The sequence below is a fragment of the Plectropomus leopardus genome, chromosome 3 (genome assembly GCF_026936395.1).
Source record: "Plectropomus leopardus strain MGB_pleo_1.0 chromosome 3, ASM2693639v1, whole genome shotgun sequence".
In the NCBI taxonomy this organism is placed as follows: Eukaryota; Metazoa; Chordata; class Actinopteri; order Perciformes; family Serranidae; genus Plectropomus; species Plectropomus leopardus.
Genome location: NC_142178.1, coordinates 35,582,368 through 35,600,533, shown reverse-complemented (window position 1 = coordinate 35,600,533; position 18,166 = coordinate 35,582,368). Strand labels below are relative to the sequence as shown.

Sequence of the window (18,166 nt, the reverse complement as noted above, 5' to 3'; positions counted from 1 at the left end):
CCATCGACCTGTAATTAAAAACAGTTGCCAAGGCCGGGCGAGATGCTTTCAGGTGTGACGCCTTCGTCAATGCAGACCTGCTACACAACACACCATCAAATACCTATTTGCCTTGTTGTATGAGAGATGATAGAGTAGCTGCTGCAAGAACTGAATGTATGGTTGAAGATTTCATGACTGTGGGCTTCTTTAAACTAACGTGGCCACTTCTCAGCATCCTGGTATGCCTTACACAGCAACAATACTGAACACAAAGGCGCCATTCTCCGTGTCCATCAGGCCTCATTCTGTGCGTTCAGCAATTACCGCCTGGACCGTAGACTAATGCAAAGACCATGAGGCTTAACCAGAGCCAAAATGGAACCTTTCTAATGGCTTCCATCTTCCTGTTTCCGTAATAACAATGGCAGCCGCACAGACAATAGGAGTGTGTCAGCGAATCCTTCAGCCTTGTGTTTTTTTGGGTGTTGACCTACTTTAGCTAATCCCAGGCCTGTGTTTGCACATCAGTCTGAGTGTTTTGTGATTTGGCCCAATTGGCCCTTTTTGATCGTGTCAATCATGGCTCAGTGTCTTGACCTTGCCGATTGACCAGATCGTTAGCCGGCTGGCTGATTACGCGATGGTCGACTGCTTTTAACTTGCAGCCGATTGAAGGCGGGCTGGTGAAAAACAGATGAAAGGATGCGGCGAGCACTCCTCACAAAGGCTGGCTCGCACCGGGATGTGCGTTCTCACAGGGGAAAACGAACACACGCAGGGAATTGGCGGCGCTCATGTCTGCTGCCTTTTCATTTTCTCTCACACAGATAGACGCAGTAAGGCCTGTGCTCACACAGATCCACTGGAGAGACCACTGCCACCCCACTAACTCTCTCTCATACACAAACACACACACACAAGCAAAACTAATGACTTCAATACTTCAGGCACAAACAGAAGCGGTAGTCCTTGCAGCAAACAATTCTCAGTTCAGCAGGCATCCGAGAGGAAGAGGGGGAGGACGGGAAGGTGGGAGAGGGAGAATTGGTGTTTTTATCCTGTCTTGAAAATAATGACACACCTGGGGAAAGCATGGCAACAAGGAGAGCGTCTTTGTTTACTGTCAAGATGATCTGCAGAACCCCGTCATTACATTTTGTGTTATAATGACGCCAGCATGAGTCAGCCATACGATCACAATGCAGGGCGGTGACGAGCTAAGTTGCCGAGAATGTAGCGGTTGGCCTTTTAGCTTTTAATCGAGTTGAAGGGAGTGGGCGTGGCAAAAAGAAGAGGTGTATGGATGCTGCAAATGACTTAAGAAATGAATCACTGCGGTGGAGATTGCTTTTTAAGAGAGCCGTGTTCATTAGCGGAGCTGCACAGTGATGTACGACGTTGCAGGGGATTGGGAAATTGGGAAGATGGACGTGAAAGCCTTTTGTAGTCGAGGGAAGTTTTCCCGTAGGCCACAGATGTATAATTGGCTTACCTTTTTAATTTGGTGTTCAGTCAACAAGACTGGAGGCTGTGGCAGCCCGAGCCGGAAAGAGGGGGCTGCAGGAGTCTTATTAGCTTTTCAGGACAGACAATATTCTTGAGATTGAAGGGAGAAAACTGAACCCAGATCAGTGTTGGGATCAGATAAAGCTGAGAAGATGATGATGATTACTATGAGAGAACACAAAAGGAATCTCATTGTTCATGCAACTCAAGACAACTGCGATTCTTCAGTGAGACTTTTCTCCTTCACAAGGCCTTTATCCATGAAAAAGGACATTTTAATACTTGGCTTTTCAATCACGGCCGACTTCATCAAATATGTAACATATCTTATATAAGACATCTAACATTGGCTGACAAGACCGCACGAGTGAGTTATGGGAAGTGTTGTATAATCTTAATAATCTTAGACTTCATATTAAATTCAGAACACAGGAATTGAGCCTGGTTTGAGTTTGATTAACTGTTTTTAGCCAAAGTTATTCATGTTTGGTTTTCTTGTTTTTTTTACTTTTGAGCATAAAAAATATTCTTGTCCTCTGAATTAGTATTTTGACCAAAGCTTTGCACGAGTTCTAATGTTTCAAACATGTAAAAAAGAAAATAGAGAAATAATTCGACAAACAAACCAACAGACAAAAAAGTTATGTTTGCAGAAAATGAAAAACATAGTGCAAAAGGCATTGTCAAAAACATGATACATATTTCAAAAGGAGTGAGAAGTACAAACTTCCTTAATCCCAAACATTCTCCATAAGTTATTAAATATTTATAAACCAGCTTCCTTATTAATTTAAACTTATACTCTAGTTAACTAAAAATATATGCATACACCCACATACCCAAAAAATCTGATATCTACAATGTTTCATTATTATTTACAGAAAAAAAGAAAAATAAACTAGGAAAAAATTGATAACCCCTGTAAACACCTGGTGATCGTCAAACCCCCTCTTCATCCGTGTACCTTGTTAAAATCATCTTTTTATACATTATTTTAAGCTGTTTCAGTTAAAGACGATGTACAATGGAGAAAAAAAATAGATTTTAACCTGTTTTTAAGGCTTGTATTAGTCTTATATCGCCCCTTTGAACATATTGTGCATGTTCAGAATATCTCCATTCAGTGAAATTCACTGAGCAGCCGCTTACAGCTGCTCGGCCCCTGGAGAGGTAGTGGTAGATGGGGATGGATAGATGGGGAGAGGCAGTGTAATGTACCATGGAACACTTGTCTCCACCTTCAGTGCAGAGAGCGAACAGGGGGGAACGAGAGAAAGACCTCACGGACCGCTACCGAGCTGAATTATAGATGAGGTCGGAGGAATGAAGGCACTCCACCGGCTTTTCCCATCCTCCCACCTCAATCCATGCTCCTTCACTCTCACGCACGCACACACACACACACACACACACACACACACAAACACGCACACACACACACTCCAAATCGCACCTACTACACCCAAACAGTATTCCTCACACGCACCAAGTCTCCCAGAGTCGGCACACATTCACACTGCAGCTCCTCCTTCACTTCCCAATAACCATGTACACCTAAAATCCAGGCTCTTTCTTAACATACACACAGTTTCACACTCACACATGCACACACACACGCTTTCTGAGGCCTTCACCATGCCTGCATTATTGAAACCCACTTAGCACGCTGGCTTTCTCCTGACGTCTGACTCACCAAACCAGTGACCCGTAAGCCCAGAGAAGAGCTGAATTCCCTTATTCTGCTGCAAAAGACACAAGAGAAGACTATACTGAAATTGTGCCAAGAGAGGCAGAGTCTCTGGTGCTGCAGTTTGAAAGAAAAGAGAGAAGGAGTGACTTTTCATGTAGGCCGCTGGAGGAATGAAGTGTTCAAATGTATGAAATATTATAAAGTTTGAGCCCTCAAATGCAATATAATAGAAAAAAATAAGGGTATGCAAAAAAAAGCTAAAATTCATACTCAGATCACCTAATTTTTGGCATTTGACAAATGTGCACTATGCAGCTAACAGAAAAAGGAGCTTTCAAATCCTCAGTTCTTGTGGTGGCCCAAGTAAGGAAGGCAATGAGCAACTTATCAAAGATGACCCAAAACTTTTCAGGAGATTAGTAAAAAGTTACAAGAAAAATACTTGAAATAAGCTAACAAAAAAAATAACAGTAAAAAATAAAAAACAGGGAATGACATGAAAAAGAGAGTAAAATAAAATAAAACAACATATGGTAATAAAAACTTTTCTCTAGCCTAAAATATATAATTATAATTAGGGCTGCAACAACGAATCAATAAAATAATGGATTATTGAATGTGTTGGCAATGAATAAAATTATCGATTCACTGTGTCGCGCGATTCAGCTCTCCATTATTTAAGCCACTTTCAGGTCATTTTCTTGTCATATGTAACAATTTGTTTGCATTTTGTGGGGCATTTCATGCCAAGTTGCTGTATGCCTTTTGTATAAGATGTTTTTAATAGAAACCAAACCAATCAGATGATGTTTCAAAGGTTTAAATGCTTGCGAAAGGTGTCTGAGTGTAGCACAAGAACACTGATGTCAATCCAGGTTTCAAAGGGTTATGTCTAGTTTTGGTTGTGATATTTATGGATGCTTTCATACAACAAATCAATCACAACAGAAAAGACAGAGCTAACAATCATCTAGTTTGTGCGTGAGCTTTGGGCTAATAATGCACTCAGGCCTACAAAGGCAATGTGGCATTCATCCAAAAGCATCAGCTCAAAGCATCACATGTATTCCAAAACAGCTTAACACAATTTGAACCAATACAGTAGGTCAGGTATGACTCAAAAGCCACAAAACAAGTACGGCTGTCGGCCAGGCAGATCCAGAAAAAATGAGTCTAATTAACATGCATTACGAGCACTGAAGCCAAACAAACTCATTCAGCATACAGTACGCAGTGAGTGAACAGCTGTCATTGGCATTAATGGGCTGTCATGTTTGGATGCTTTATTGAGTGCGAAATATATCCCTGAAAGCTGCAGTAGTTTTGAAAAACTGAATAACTTTATATCTTTGCGAGCTGTTTGTAAAGTCATCAGTTCTGAAATTACCAGTAGCTTTTCCAGAGTGGCAGTTTAACAAGTGTCAATAAAAGCCTTGAATCATATCCTGTTAGGAAACTGACAAAGCGCCTTTATTTCTTGTGTAACTGCTGTGATAGCTGAGTGGAAACTGATAGTTTTAGGAAAATTACGAAGTGCCTTAATTTCTTGTGTAACTGCTGTGATAGTGGAGTGTTTGTTACATTTGGTTGGTCTACGAAGTTCAGCTTGAAATGCTTTTAGCCAACTTGAGCTTAAAGGTGAAGGTGCGTAAGATTTAGGGGGGATTTGGTGGCGTCTAGCAGTGAATTGCAGATTGCAAGCAGCTAAATCTTCTCCTGGCTAGAATTCTTTCAGTGTTGATTGTTGAGGAAGTTTGTATTGGGAGCTAAAGAGGTCCCCTCTTCTCCAAAACAAATGGACTAGATGATTTAAACCGGTAAAAACACTGAACAAGGCATTTTCACCATACAAATCAATGTATCTCCAATGCAGTTTTGCATCTCGGGGTTGAGCAGCTTGACCACAACATTCATTGTATGCTCACTCTTTTTCTCTCAAAATTTTTCTGTTTGCTCACCTTTATCTGATGCTTTATTGTGAACCGAATTATCTGCAAAGGTCTCCTCCTTTCCAAAGTGAACAGACCTCGTGATTTAAACACACAAAAACTCAAATTAACACAGTTTCACCTTAAAAATCCATCTTTTTCTAATGATGTTTGGCATGTCAATGCGGGCGTCTAGTTGACCACATGAGGTCTCCTTTTTCAGATAACATGAGATCCAGACGTTCAGGAGGTTTTCATCAAAAGCCTAATTATCCACAGAGGTCGCCTGCTCTCCAAAATAAACCACCCAGTGATTTAAACTGCTAGAAACACTGAATAAACCATTTTCATGTTACAAAGTCATACTGTTGCTTCAGTAGCCGACGCGAAAACACAAATGGCCCTATCTGGAGCCAGTGTTTTGTTTGTCTGTACAAAGCTATTGTAGCGGTGCAATATGGTAATTTCGATAAACTTGGGACCTGCTCCTTATATAAATATAAATGGCTCATTCTCAGGTAACGAAAAAACAACACTTCTTATTCTAAGTGACTGTACACTGAATAAAACATACTTATTATAGTATATTCCATTTCTGCCAATATATCTCCCTAAATCCTACACACTGGACCTTTAACTTATGATGGAGGGGAAACCTCCTAAAAGGTTCTCATGGTGACAGAAACCAAAAGAAGAAGTGTTGTAAAAGTGTTTCTGTAATTTTTTTCCATGTCTGACTTCCTGAAGGAACATAAGAATCAGAGGTCATTGGCGACAGAATTAAACTTTTTGATTCTTCCGAAAGCCACGGGAGGAAGAGGGGGAGGACCAGTTTTGTTTTTGTGTGTATCGTTTACTATTTATACATCGCAGTATTTTGAAAACCAATCTGGAGTTTCCCATCATACCAACATACATACCGCTCTACAGTTACATTTACAGTATTCAAAGTGTGTATCACACATTTGGCATGTTTGGGGAAGAAAGGAGCAAATGTGAATAAGGAAGTACAGTAAATCCATTTAGAGCGAGCAGTGAAGTGCTGGTAGCTGCCAGTGTGAAGTTTCATCCTCTCACAATCTGTCCCGTAAAACATGTTTGTTTGCTAATGGACGAACTACATATAAGAAAGCTACTGCAGCTGAGCAGGCACTAAAAGCAGGAACAAGAGGGGAAACTGCGGTCAGTGGTGCATGGCGAGAGATTTACTCTAAGACTCTGCAAGTAAAAGGATCAGGCCAATAAAACTTTATGGCTCAAGCGTTTCATTCTATAACTCATCCCTCTTGGAAGGAAGTTACTGCCCAATGCTCAAGATTTAATAAAAAAAGTAAGATTTTTTCATATTTATTTTTTCATCTTTATCAAATTAGAAGCTGTACTTTTGAAGTGGATTTTGGAACAAAACCCCTTAAGAAATCTAAATCTGTATGAACGTGCTAATGGGATTTTAGGGTTTAGTCCATGTTAAATTAAATAGGCTATTAAATGGCTGCAGCTGATGATTATTTGGATTATGGATTAGTCCATTATTGCTTTAATTAAATGATTAGTTGTGTTGTCTTTTAATAAGTCAAAATAATGATAAATTATTATTTTATTGTCTAGTATTCAAAAAGAAAGTTGTTCTCCTGAAGAAGAAAAGACTAAATTCCAAATGATTCATTTTCTGACAAACATATTATCAACTCCATGTGTTTGGGAATGTGACTTTTTTTTTTGTGTTTTCATCTCTCAGTAATGGTCTCGATGCAGTCTCAGGTTGTTCTTCTGTCCCATTCTCTTGAACGCAATATCTCAAGAACACTTTGAGGGAATATCTTAAAATTTGGCACAAACATCCAATTGGACTCAAGGATGAACTTTTTTTAATTTGAAGAAAATCTCTCAATTTGGGATTAGAGTTTTGTGGTCAAAGGTCATGTTTTCATCTATAACTCAAGAAATCATGTGTTAATTATGACAGCATTTCACACAAATGTCTAATAGAATAATATGATGAAGTGGTGACATTTTATATCCAAAAGGTCAAAAGTCAGTTTCACTGTGACATCATAATATTCAACAAAAAAAAAAAATGCTTTTCTAGCTATTACTCAACTGTATTTGTCAGGAACAGAGGGGGAGACATTTGGTCTAATACTGAATTGGTGACACCAATCTTGGATGTCCACTTTGAAACTGTGCTGATTGTTTAGATCTTTTGTGCTGTTGCATTTATGATGTGTGTGAAACACCCAAGTTGTGTCCTCATCTCCCTCCGCCTGACACCTTATATACTGTTGGTTCTCGGTTACAGAGCATGCTATTGTTTCTGCGCTTGAGCATGTAAAGGGATGCGAGGTTACAGGCTCTGGGTGTGAATGACCCTTTGTGTCTATGTCAACAGATGCATCACCCCTAGAGCTCTTTTTGTGATATTGATACTCTTCTGTTGTCTGTTTCTACAGTAAAGCCCATAAAGACAATGGATTTCAAATGTCCCCTGGAATTACCCAACCTTTAGTTTAAAATAAGTTCATATCTTGCTGTGGCATAGTAAAGATGAACCATGGAAGTTCGAGGACATGATTTAGGAGTTTGTGGCTCAGTTTAAGTTGGAGTTCTCTTGTCGCACACATGTAAGACCCTAAAACGAAAGAAACAAACTCCTAATTGCACTGAGGACACTTTGACTGGGCAAAACTTATGATCGTCTGGTTGAAAGTTGGTCTCACTTACTGCTGCACCCAAGGTGCTATGTTTTGTTTCGACATTCCCCCTGGGTGCTTGTTAGGTGAGGTTAACAGACTGGTCAGAGACGGCGGGTGGTGCTGAATAAGCCGAGAGGCACTTTGTAGTCCAGATGAGACGATACCAAAGCCTTTCCCCATGTGGAAAAATGTCTGCAAGTTTTCCTTGTGCTGAAAGAGAAGAAAAGCCGATTTAGCTTCTCATAGAGCATCGTCTCTCTCTCTCTCTCTCTCTCACACACACACACACACACACACACACTGAGTACAGCTTTACTGCCTTCAGTTCTTATAAAACAAAGGCCTTTAAGCACTTTTAGAGGGAGTGCATCATTTATCATTACACCTATGAAACAGTTTGGCTGATGTAGCAACATTTTTAAAGACACAAACCACCGAGTGTTACACTGTGTGTGTTGAAGTGTGCCCCCCTTCCTGTGCATCTGCACATTTTGTAGTTGTGCAGTTTTGCTATAGTCGGGTCCATGCCTGAATATCGAATCCCGGTCCTGTTGGCGTATTGACAGTGGAACAGTGGACAGTAGTTCCAAGTGGAACATGATGACACTTTGTGTTTTTGTAGGGAAATGAGGGGATTTTGTAAAGATACTTCCTGAAACCAAATTTTTTGAATTAGTTATTCCTTCCTCATTGCGGCGCTTTAAAAGCAAGCAACAAGCTGTGCAACAAAAGGTCACAAGGTCTCCGAAACGCCAGTTAGGACACCTCTTTCATCGCCTTCTGATCCAAAAATGTTGCCATGTTGGTGCAATTTTAGTTTTCTTGAGAGACTAGCCCTGCCATGTCTCATCTCGTCACCCCAAAAAACACATGAACTTGAACATGAACACATGGACAGACTTCCATTTAAGTCAAGAATTAACTAATTCGAATTTGGTGGTCAAACGTCAAAGTCACTGTGATCCCATGCATTACATTCTCAATATCTTTATGTCCAAAAGGTCAAAGACCAATTTCACTGTGACATCTTCATGTTCTGCAAAACACTTTTCTGGTCATTACTCATTAACATAACTCCAGAGCAGCAGGGGAGACATTTGGTTTGATACTCCGCAAATTAACTAATAACTAAGTTAATTTGCGTGAAGCATGTATGTTTTCTCAGAGATACACGTAAACTATGAGTGTAACTTGACTGAGACATACAACCTTGAAGCATGTAATTCTAATTTTAAAGTGTGCCGAGTGTGAGTTCAAAGTGGCAAGTCAACTGTATGATTCTTCCTGTCCAGACAATAGATGGCAGCACAGAAATAGCAGCATGGCAGCCTCCTGACCCTCATTCTTCTACCAAACACAACACAGCACAGAGTCAAAGAGTTGCTCAACAAGCTGGTTTCAGTGGCGTCTGGCTAAGCTCAGTTAAGTTATTGCAAATGCTGATAACCACAAAGTGCCAAAACGAAAACCGAAACATCTAAAATGTGCTGTAATAGAGAGCCTTTTTGAGATCTGTGTGCATGTGTTCTGTGTATAAGAAATGCTGTCAGGAGAATGTTTGACTGTTTTTACCAATTTTGACTAAAGATACTCATAATGTTGTTTGTGGAGGGTTATTTTATTCCCTCAAATATTTCCTGTTCCAAAAGAGACATCACAGACATTTACAGAGAATTAGGTACTTCTATTGACAACTCAAAACATGCTCTCGGTTGCAGAGTGGGATGAAAAAAGTGTGTAGGAGATGCAAATGAGATGCTATCTGCATATCTGATTTTTACTAGGCAAGTAAAAAAAAAATTTGAAAAATACTGAATACAGTAGCATACAGTGTTTGCACTGGTGGTTTTTTGTTATTTGTTCTTTTGTTTTTTATTAGATTTTTACACCTGTTTTTATAGTCTTTAAGATACACTCACTGACATGTTGTCTGTAGCTATGACAACAGACATACACCCTTTTGTTTGCCAGTCCCAAATTCAAAGTGAAACTGGTTCACCAGGTCAGCCGTGGCAGTGCACAAACACACACACACACACACACACACACACACACACACACACACACACACACACACACACTCACACAGACAGTCAGACTGATGAAATTAGGAGAGGTTAACAGGGAGAGCTCCTCCCTGCACGTACTCTCTCCTGTGGTTGTTTATCGCTCTAATCGGCCTCAGTGTCTCCAAACTAAATGTTTTGACTGCGTTCGCCAACCAGCAATCTGGGCTTTTCTAAACTCTCCAGGGGAGTATGTGTAGTCCCAAAACTTCTTAAAAAAATTCCCACCAATGCAGAGTTGGGGGTGGAAAAAGAAGGGAGGGAGGGGAGTTTTATTTGGGGCGGGGGAGGCGGGGTGTGAAATCTCCAAGTAGGGCTATACTGATAAGATAAACAAACAGTGTTGTAGTGGAGAGCAGCTATCTCTCTCTGCTCTCCGCCTCCTCTGATATCAGAATGTCCTCAAATAAAAGCTTTCAGTTGTATAAACACAGGAACTCGAGCCGGCCTGAATTAAAAACACACAAAAAAAGTGCTTTTCTGAACATTTCCTCTTCCCTCAAGTCAATGCATACCAGACCTGAACACATGCCCAGTTTTGATCGGATTTCTTATCGCCTTAGAGACAGGTCCTGTGTGTGGTCCGGGTCATTGGGCCAGATTTTATACAGCTTTTATCTGACCAGTTCGTCCTGAGGTGCTTTTTAAAACAGAAAGGAATTGAGAATAAAAAATAGAAAGGGGAGATATGTTGAAGGTGGAGTGGGTGATTTTAAGAAAGATAGTTGATTTTTCCCAGGTCCTCAAATACTGACAACTAGCGATGCAGCAGTTACCGTACATCTGCATTGACTGATATTCACCCTACTGACTGCCAACGGCCGATTGGCAAATACTGTGACATTTACCATCTCCGTTTGCACAGGCTAAAAAAGCTGGGCTCCAGTCTAACTAACACAAACTGAAATTAATGCAGCCCTTTTTTTTAAAAGAAACCAGTGTGAAATTGACAGGAGAGCCAGTTCATGTTAGCAAGGGGGATAAATGACAACATAAACAAACAACAAAAACATCAGTGTTGGTATTGGCTATCAACTAAATTGTTATTTTAAACATCGGTATGAGCCCAGAATATCATAATCGGTTTATGCCTACCGACAGCCTTGGTATTTGGCCTGAACCACCGACCCAAAGCGACCTGAGACTCAAAAATCAATTGTCTTTCTTCAGAATTGCCTCCTCCACCCTTTAACATATCAGGCCGTGGCTTTGGTGTATGTTTCTGTCGACATTTTTTTCTTTCTTTTGTATTGCTATTGGCATAATTATAGAGTTCCTCACAGCTACACGTAGAAATACAACACTATAATAGAATTAAGCTAAAGAATGGGAAGACATGCTTAAAGATATTATAATCACATTTTGTAATAAACATTAATTATAATGAGAAGAGAAGAAAGGAAAGTGTAACAGAGGTATATCTCTTCACAGCACACTGGAAATAAAATGTGCTGTACAGGCACAGCATGAAGAAAGAGCAGAGAAAAGGTGCTGCCCGAATTATTGTAAAAACGTATCTTTTAGAAATGCATTCAAAAGATAGAAAGATGAAATGCAAATCTCATGCTACACATACTTTTGGTCCCATCTCTAGAGCTTTCACCTCATCACTTTTTTTGAAGATATTTTCTTCTCAGCCTCCCCCAACCTTGAGAGTAATGGATTTTAACCCTTTGTTTGAAGTGAAGTCTGACCTGTTCCTTGGTATGTTTCAAGAATCAGGTTAAGTGACTTACTGAGACTGCCTTAATATACACATAATATTTAAGCACCACCTGAAAGGCAGCATCACAGCAGGGAAGAGAAGGGGTTGCAGCAACAGACAGGCAGGGGCAAGTGACAAGAGGACATTTGAGTAATTTCTGCAGTCATGTTTAGGTTTAGAGGCACTTGGGCATCCCAAAATCCACAGAAAACACCCACAGGATGTCTGCGGTTACTCTGTTTGTAAGTGCGTTTGTATTTGGATTGGTGATGGGTGTTATAAGTTGGGTAAATACTTAGGTAACAGTTTGGCCTTTCTGTGATTTTGATGGCCCCTTCCCTATCTCTCACTTTGCACTGTATCCATTTTCAAACTCATTGGCACATGGGAGAAACAATAAAAATGTTCTTCAAAAATATCAACATTTAATGCTATGGAAACTGAATTTTCCAGTTGCGCTTTGTATCAAAACACCCAAACGCTGTAAAGTTTTAACCTGTTAACTCCTTTAAACCAATGACCTCATTGGAATTAAATATTTCTGGACTTTACACGCTTAACTTCACAGTAGTTTAGGCGGGCTCGTGTAAAGTGCTGGGGAGTAGTAAACTACATATAATGAAGCTAGTACTTTAACTACATTTATAAGTACATTTTTGGTACTTAAACTGCATTCATAATGGCACAGCGATTCAGTTAGTTAAATCACTTCTTCGCATATTTTTTGTAGTTAACTATTGGAACTACAAACATTTATTTGCCATAAAAGGAGAGAAATACATGTTTAAAATTTTATTTTACCATTGCTTCTCTACTGTTAATGAACCAAACTAACGCTAACATTTTCATTTGTTAACTCCTTTTATTAAACTGACGGCCTCAGTTCATCCCAATATGGCATTCAGCCTTTCTGAATACCCAAATTGATGTATATACTTTCTCTGCTTTACACACTTAACCTCACAGTAGTTCAAGCAGGCACAGGTATAGTGTTGGTGAGTAGTAAACTATGTGCAGTTAAAACTAGCAAAACTAAATTTGAATATTATAGTTGTTAACTAATCAAAAGCATTGCTCATTGTTATTTATAGCAAAGAGAAGTTGTTGCATGCTATTTTAGAAATTACCTGGCTAACTGAGCAATCCTGCTTAATGCAGTCCATCCACTTGGACTCTAGTTTCTGCAGGTGTCTGACAAAGGTACACAGAATTGATATTCGTAGCATTTCCTTGCATGATGCATGACATTCCTTCCATGAATAGTGAGGTATTTCTTAATTTATTTTTTGGTAGTACATAGGCATTTTTGGCATTAAACTGAATTGAGTGGTATTTAAATGGCATGTCCTTTTTTTGTATTATATTTTGTTATAAGTTTGTATAATATACATTGTCAATTTGAGCATTTTTACAAAGTGTTTTGAACTGTTTTTCTGCTCTGTGTGGCTTTAGTTAACCATATTAGATTTCCCCTGAGGGTAGCATTGCTGTAGTTGGATGGACTGTTATTTTTCTGACATACTCTCACAATCACGTTGACCCTTGAGGCTGTTGCACCACATACTTGCCATTTTTGAGTAGTTGCAAGGATTTTTCTCCGTGTGCTCATTCTCTCATGTTCAGTGAAATATTGTGCAATTCAGCAGCTGTCTATGTCAAGCTTGCTGTCGATTTAGCACAAAACATTGCATGAAAATTTGCTAAATCTACATAACAAATGTCACTATCTGGTGTTAGAATGCTGTGGCTTTGTACCATTTTCTTTTACAGCATTTGCAGAAAAAAAAACCTTTTTTTTTTCACTCTTATCTGTGACTCATCATCCAACAAATCTGACATGCAGCATATGTCGGCATGCACGAGTGAAATTTATTCAAACGATTTTGGTGAAGAGGAAAGACAACCCATTAACCCTCCCTCTCTGTCACCGCTTTTTTTCCATTTCTCTGTGTATTGGTGGAGAAAAAGAGTCTTTTACTCACCCCTCGCTTCCTCCTCTTTGTCTTTTATGGGGAGCTGTGTGGGAGACAGAGGAGTTGGAGTGAAGGAGGGAGTGAATGTGAAGGGGAATCGAAGATGACAGATAATAGTGGGGAATTGAAAGAGTTGCAGAGAGGATATGGCAGACGGAGATGAGGTGGTGCCGTGCTTCAGTAATACACCGAACAGCACCAGCTTCCACTTCATCTCCTCTTTTCCTTTGACTTCTTACTCTTTTCTCCCTTCTGCTCCCATCACCTCCTCTATCATGTCCTCCTCAGGAGCAGTTACACAACTCAACATAACGCTTCTCCATCCGTAGATGGTTGCATCAACATCTCATTTAGCACGGCTTACATTTTCTTTTTATTGTAGGCTTTCGAATAAAAAAATGAATAAAAACTTGACACATTGATAAAAAAAGATAACCAGTTGTCATTTAAGTAGTTTTTGTTTTAGAAATAGTTTTCAACCTAAGCTCTCCAAACCTTTCATGTGAAGGTCCGAGCACTTATGATAATCGTATTCCTGCGATATGATTTGACAGATGTGATATACAGATATGGTTCCATTTGTTTGTGTATGTGTCTGTTAGTTATCAGGATATCTGTAAAATTGAACTGGTATAATAGCATTTTTTTAATACAAGAGCTTTGTTTCTGGGTCCAGGAGCAGAATTTGGAATATTTCTGCGCAAAAACTTTCTCAAAATACTTGAGTTGTTAAAGTCTGGTGCTTATAATCCATTACAATTGATCAAAATGTCTATTTTGATGCACCATGTGAACTTAAGATTTAGGCTGTTTTCACACCCATAAAAGTAATGCATCGATATTTGTACATAAGTGAGCCAGAAGGCTGTCATCACATGACCATCACACCGCAGGCTGTCGTCCATGATATGACGAAAAGTAACGTGCATATAAGATGTCAGCATGTCACATCGAGTACGTAACCTGACGACTAGGGATGTCCCTAAGGACTAATTTCCCTGACGTATAAATAGAGGTTGAAATTAACATCCAGAAAATGATAAAAAAAAAGAGCTCAAATTTTATCTGTAGGGCTAAATGTTGAAAAATACTGTGTATATTTTAAGAGCCATTTGAAATCTTTCATCACATTTTTTCAATAACCAACCCCACACTCACACACACACAAATACACACACACACGATTGACAGGATCTCCAGTGCGCCCAAAAGCGCCTCTCTTTCTTTCAGCCTAATACATGGCTAAAGATCCGTATGCCGACTGGCATGATTACACTCTTTATGAACTTGTGTTAAGCCATTAACATGGACCTTTTTGAGTTTGAGGTTTAGTCTCGCAACATTCTGTCAATGCAGCCCATGAATGTAAAATGTTTCATCCTCACAGCGGCTCTCACTCTCACTCCTCTCTGCCCTCACATTCACTCCTCTCGGCTCCCACTCATGCCTCATTCAGTCCTCTCCTCCCTCCACTGGACCACCATCCTCTCCTCCTCTTCCTCTTTGTCCTCCCCCATCTTCAACCGGACCTCACTCCTCCCCTGCTCCTCTTCACAGTCCTCTTCCCTCAGCGCCTTTTGTTTCATATCCAGTAACGGAGACCCTCAGGGGGGTCTGTGCTGAACAAGCTCCCTCAGATTCATGTGATGCCTTGCTGTGGGGTCACTGGCGGAGTTGGCTCTTTTTTCCCCCTTACCTTAGTGTTTTTGTTGTTTTTTCTAACTCTCCTGCACATTGTAGGCTTAATGTGTTCAGATGTCCGACATTTTTTTTTTTGAAGATGAATTAGAGCGCAAGAATAAATCTCGCTGCGTAAGCACCGAGTGTTCCCGTTCCTCGACTGTACTGCCTGTGCAAGGCTAAAAAGGAAACCCCACTCGAGAGCCAAAACAGACGCTGACGCTGAGACTCTTTGAGTCCACTTTAATGCTCTTTTTAAATCCATTTTTATTGAACCATAAAGAAAATGTAGGTGAAGTGGATCATGCAAATGTGTACAAACAGGACTAGGTTCTGTAATTGTTCTTTCTCTTTGTCTTTTTGAACATTGGAAGCATCCCTGTAACAATGTGAATTTATGAAATCTCATGTACATTTAAGTCCTCTGTGAAAAGCTAAAAGTCAGTATGAATGATGATGCAGTGACACTGTTGATTTTCTCCTCCTTCAATTCAGCAATTTCCGTGTATGCTTCAATCTTTTCATCTGTCTCTTGATAAAAAGCTACAGGATGGAAATTAAATCGAACCATTTAATCAACATGATCATCAGAATAAATTATGTACAGCTCACTGGACAGAGAAGGCCACAGCACTGCCACGAACAGACCTTATTCTCACTCTCACTGTGGGCAGTCATGCTTGTGTTAACAAGTGTGTCAGTGTTTGAGATTAAATAAACCTGCACTTTTCCAGGTTTTACAGGGTCCCCGGGGTCATGGGCAACCTGGAAAAGTCATTGAATTTCAGTGTCATATCTTTCAGGCCTAAAAAAATGTTTTTGTGTGGAATTAAATTGTTACAGAAATCTTCCATGGATAACCTCTCACGTAAAAAGTCTTGACATTTTGTCCATGAAAATACTGTATGTGGAAACCTTGGTTTTAGTTTAAATCTAAATTAACTGGCTACTTGGAGGACAGTGCAGCACAACACTGGCATATTATTATTCTTTAACATTGACATGGTGTGCGTTTCTAGCAAAGTTGCTTCTTTACACATCCAGCAGATACAGAGCAAAATTATCATTTATTTTAAGTCATGCACCTGTCCGGGTCATGACCTCACCTGATATTTATTCTTCTTTTAGCCCTTTTTTTGGTCTCCAGCAACTGCAGAAAGAAATATAACAAATGTGTTGTTTTAGTTTCTAAATGCTCTATTATATTTACCGTTGGCCACTAACGTCTGCTGCTTGGTGCTGAGCAAGTAGCATAAAATAGGTTCATCAGACCCTTTTCACTAAAAAATACCTAACTTGTATGGATATTATAATCATGAGAGGAAACGATGAGATGGAAAATGCTAAGAGCAGTAGAGCTTAGGTGAACTGCAGTCCAATAACTATTCTGTGTTGGTTTGACTCTACAAGTGCAACTTTAGTATTTCTTTTTCACGGTCTGAAATATCTGATTTTTCTCCTGCTTTGTTGAACTGAAAATCCAAACTAGTATCAAAAAGTCCATTATCAAACAAGCTAACTCCATTATCCTTTTACAAAGAACAACAAGCCTAGATCCTCAAGATCCTCGGCATCTAAAAATCTATTAAATCCTCATTATCCTATTTCTTTTAACAAATATTTTTATGTCTCTTAAGCTACTTTCTTTTAATTAAAGCAGAAAACAACAGCCTGAGTGGGAATACGGTGATCGTTGTCGCTCTTGTGCTAGTTTTAAGAGTAAAAGCCAGGTTCATGAGGTGAACACATTACAGGACTCTTGGACTTTTGCTCTTACTAAAGCCAAGAGGTGCTGATTGATTTTTTTTTTTTTTTTAACAACCCAGAGGCCATTATTTTTAAGTTAATTGTGATCTAGCCACAAGGAAGATGGGAGTGCAGATGGGAATATAGAGATTGTTTTAAAACGGAAATTGTTTTCTGATGTTATTACTCGGCCTCATGTTTCATTTCCCTCCGCCCTCCCCTCCCCTCCCTCTTCTCTGTCCAGGATGAAAATGCGGCGGCACAGGGTGTTCTTGCTGTGCACAGTGGGCCTGTGCGTCATCTCGTTCCTCCACTACTACAAGGCCCTCCACTACGTCTCCCTGCTGCGCGAGCTCTCCGCACCGTACCCCAACATCAAGTCCTTCATCATGGTCACTGGCTTCTTCTGGAGGGAGAAGGGTGTGGGCACCACCCCGCTCAGCCCCGCCTCTCCTGAAGAAGCCCCTCCCCTACCTGTCCTCCGTCAATCAGACACTAAAGCTAGAGCGATGGCGGGCGCTGTGGGAGGAGGAGGAGGAGGAGGAGGAGGAGGAGGGGGGATGGGTCTGGGGATTGGTGGGGTCATGGTTGGAGGCGCTGGGATTGTTGGCAGCGCAGGGTTGGAGATGAGGTTGAGGGAGGAACCAGCGCCCCCTCACCCTTGGGAGAAACCAGAGGAGAACCTGCGGAGAGACACTCCGAACGAGGTGAGTAACTATTTTCAATCTTGAAAAAGTTCTATGCACATCATGTAAGTGCAAGGCTTTCCAAAAACAGCGTGGATGAGAAAAAAGGTTAACGCCTGCACTCTTACTCCCCGTACACAAGTTTATTTTCGATCCTGCTTGGATCTTCATCAGGTCTAATGTTTGAAAAGATGAAACCACACTTACATTTATACATAATGCAGAGCACACCAATAGGCTGATAAGCTCTATAGTGGCAAGTGTGGTTGACAACCTTAAATCACATCAAAAATATGTAGAAAAAATATGTAGAGAAAGAAAAACCTGTGATGTCAAGGCCATGGTAGAAAACATCAAATGTATCTCAATTGATAAAAGCATTATTTTAAGATTCTCATTAAAATACTTTATAATAAAATCCATCATTAGTCTTCATCACTTACGTTCAAGGTTGTATTACTTAATACAGTGTAATGTAGAACAGGAATGATCTCCAATTTGTACAAAAAAA

The 18,166-nt window shown here is 40.0% G+C and overlaps 1 protein-coding gene across 3 annotated transcripts in view; it reads left to right on the top strand.

Moving 5' to 3' along the window:
* Positions 1–18,166, top strand: part of mgat3b (beta-1,4-mannosyl-glycoprotein 4-beta-N-acetylglucosaminyltransferase b) — a 93,597-nt gene that overhangs the window by 50,967 nt on the left and 24,464 nt on the right. For 2 of the 3 annotated variants that reach the window (XM_042485579.2, XM_042485580.2), the window contains exon 2: positions 17,214–17,676. In XM_042485579.2, coding sequence (XP_042341513.2) covers positions 17,214–17,676 — 463 coding nt within the window. Of the gene's footprint in view, positions 1–11,720; positions 11,813–17,213; positions 17,677–18,166 lie in introns of those variants that run through there. The other variant, XM_088074622.1, reaches the window with a different exon arrangement.